We start from the raw sequence: 2,541 nt of genomic DNA, 5'->3' as shown, positions 1-2,541 counted from the left end.
GGGCTCTGGAAGGTTCTGGGGGGATCTAAGGTTCACTGGAGGGCAATGGTTGGCCCTGAGGAACACTAGGATGCTCTAAGGGGCACTGGGAGACTCTGGGGGGACACTGGTGGGCACTGGGGTGCTCTGAGGGGCTCCAGGGGACTCTGAGGGGCCCTGGGGGGACCTGGACTTCTGAGAAGCACTGGGGAGCTCTGAGGGTTACTGGGATGCTCTGGAGGGCTCTAAGGGGCTCTGAGGGGTCTGGGGGCCATTGGGAAACCTTGGGGTTCTCTGAAGGGCACTTGGGAACTCTGGGGTGCTTTGAGGGGCACTGGGGAGCACTGGGGGGCTCTGGGGGGCTCTGGGGAGTACTAGAAGGCACTGGTGGGCACTGGGGGGCCCTGAGGGGAACTGAAGGGGGCTGAGGGGTGCTGGGGAGCTCTGGGGGGCTCTGGGGGGCTCTAGAGGATACAGGGGGGCTTTGGGGGGCTCTGAGGGGCACTGGGGCACACTGGAGGGCACTGAGGTCCCTGAGGGGCTTTGGTGAGCTCTGGAGGGCACTGGAAGGCACGGAGGGCCGTGGGGGAGTCAGAGGTGCTGTGGGGTCACTGAGTGGCTCTGGGGGAATCTGGGGGCCACAGGGGGCTCTCCTGAGCACTGGGGGGCACTGGGGGGCTCTGGAGGGCTCTGAGGGACGCTGTGGGGCCGTGGGTGACTCTGAGGGGCTATGGGAGGCACTGGGGGGCCCTGGGGGACAATGGGGGTCTCTGAGGGGCGCTGGGGGTAGGGGGGGACCCTGGGGGGGTTCTCAGGGGGTCTTGGGAGCTCTGAGGGGCTCTGGGGGGTACAGGGATGCTTTGGGGGGCTCTGAGGGGCACTGGGGGAACTGGAGGGCATTGGGGGGCACTGGGAGGCCCTGCAGGGCTCTGCAAGGCACTGTGGGGCACTGTGGACTGTTGGGGGTCTCTGAGGGACACTGGGGGGCTCTAAGGGGCTCTGAAAGGCACTGGGAGGCCCTGGGGGTGTTACCTTTGTTACCTGAATTGCTTTGCAATTAAAGACCTGGCTGAAAATACTGCAGGGTTTGGTGCCTGCAGTGGGTGAAGCTGCTGCCTGTACCGCAACGCGTGGCCTTTGGGCTCAAGCATCAATCAAAAGGAGGCGGAGGGTCTGAATTAGCGGGGCTGTTTTGTACCCAGCCGTAAGATAAACTCTAAATGATCAAGACTTGTGATGGAACTTGCTTTCTAGCCAGTGGATTGTTACTGGAAACGCACTGAATCCGTGTGTTAGAATATAGAAGACCTGCTTACAAGAATAAGCGACACATCCAGAGTCGCAGCAGGTTCGGAGCAAAGAGGAGGCGATGAACCACCGGCTGACGTTCCGTTCTCGGTGCCTGGAGGCTCGCAGCCCCGCCGGGCGCCGCTGTCCCAACCGCAGCCGTAGGTGTAAGAGAGCCCTTCTGTTTGTTCCCCTGCAGGAAGAGGATAAAGGAAGGTTTGCTTTCAGCCGGGGGGGGCCGCAGGCATTTTGCGGACCCGGCGGGGCGCAGCCAACCCCCACCATCGCTCACGCTGCACTTAATGAACTTTTACGGGCAGTTTCGCTGCCTCGGGACGAGAAACTGCTGCGCTGCGGTTCCAAAGGGACGGACCGACCCCGAGAAGCCGGAGCTGCGAGTGATGAGTCGGTGGGTTTATGGGGAGACGGGGGTCGGGAAGTCCTGAGCGCTGCGGGAGCAGAGCGGGGCTGCCGGGGGGAGACGCGGTGGGGGTCAGCGAGGAGTCCCCATCAGGGGGAGGGGCCATAGAGTAGGTCCGACCCCTCCCTCCCGTTTCCTCCCCCTCCCGGCCGGGCGCTTCGGACGGGAAACGGCGGCAGCGGGCGGAGCGCGGCCCCCCCCAACCCCCCTCCGGACAAATCGCCTCCCGAGAGCCGTGCGTGGCACCGCCATGAACCCGCGCGGGGCCGTAGGGGGTCTCCTGCGGGTCTTGGGGCGGAGGGAGCCCCAACCGGTACGGGGCGGAGAGGGGGGGGAACGCGGGGGGGAACGCGGGGGGGGAGCGGGGGCGGGGGACACGAGTGTTTGGAGAGTGGGGGTGGGGGTACGGGGGAGGGCTGGGGAGGGTGAAGGAGTGAGGGGTCGGTGGGGGAGGAATTGCACGGGGGGGTGGGGACGCGTGTCGGGTGAGAGTGTCCCCGTGGAGGGAAGCGGAGACACGCCCTGGGGTGTGGGGCGGTTTACGGGTGGGCTGCGGTGGGGGCGGATCTGCGGGGTTTTGGGGTCAGGATTGGGATGGGGAGCGGGGGCCGCAGATCGGGGGCCGTGGGTGAAGGGGGGATGGGTCACTCTTCGGGTCGGGGGCTCCCCGGGGGGTTGGGGACACGCGTGGGGCGGGTTGGGTTAACATTTGGGGTCGGGGTGTCCCCCGCTGGGGGGAGCGCGCGTGGGGCGCTCACCCCTATTGCTGTGTTCCCGCTTGCGAGGCAGACCCATAGCGGGCACAGGGAGAACAACCCACTCAGCCCCCCGGCCCGTGTCCCTCCCCACCCGTA

General features: G+C 66.1%; 1 protein-coding gene across 1 annotated transcript in view; it reads left to right on the top strand.

The window, feature by feature from the left end:
* The first annotated feature begins 1,937 nt into the window (after positions 1 to 1,937).
* Positions 1,938 to 2,541, top strand: part of TNS2 (tensin 2) — a 6,053-nt gene continuing 5,449 nt past the window's right edge. Inside the window, 1 exon segment of the mRNA XM_072357893.1 lies at positions 1,938 to 2,000. Coding sequence (XP_072213994.1) covers positions 1,938 to 2,000 — 63 coding nt within the window.

This window comes from Excalfactoria chinensis, chromosome 28 (assembly GCF_039878825.1).
Source record: "Excalfactoria chinensis isolate bCotChi1 chromosome 28, bCotChi1.hap2, whole genome shotgun sequence".
NCBI lineage: Eukaryota > Metazoa > Chordata > Aves > Galliformes > Phasianidae > Excalfactoria > Excalfactoria chinensis.
This window is presented reverse-complemented; position numbering and strand designations above follow the sequence as displayed.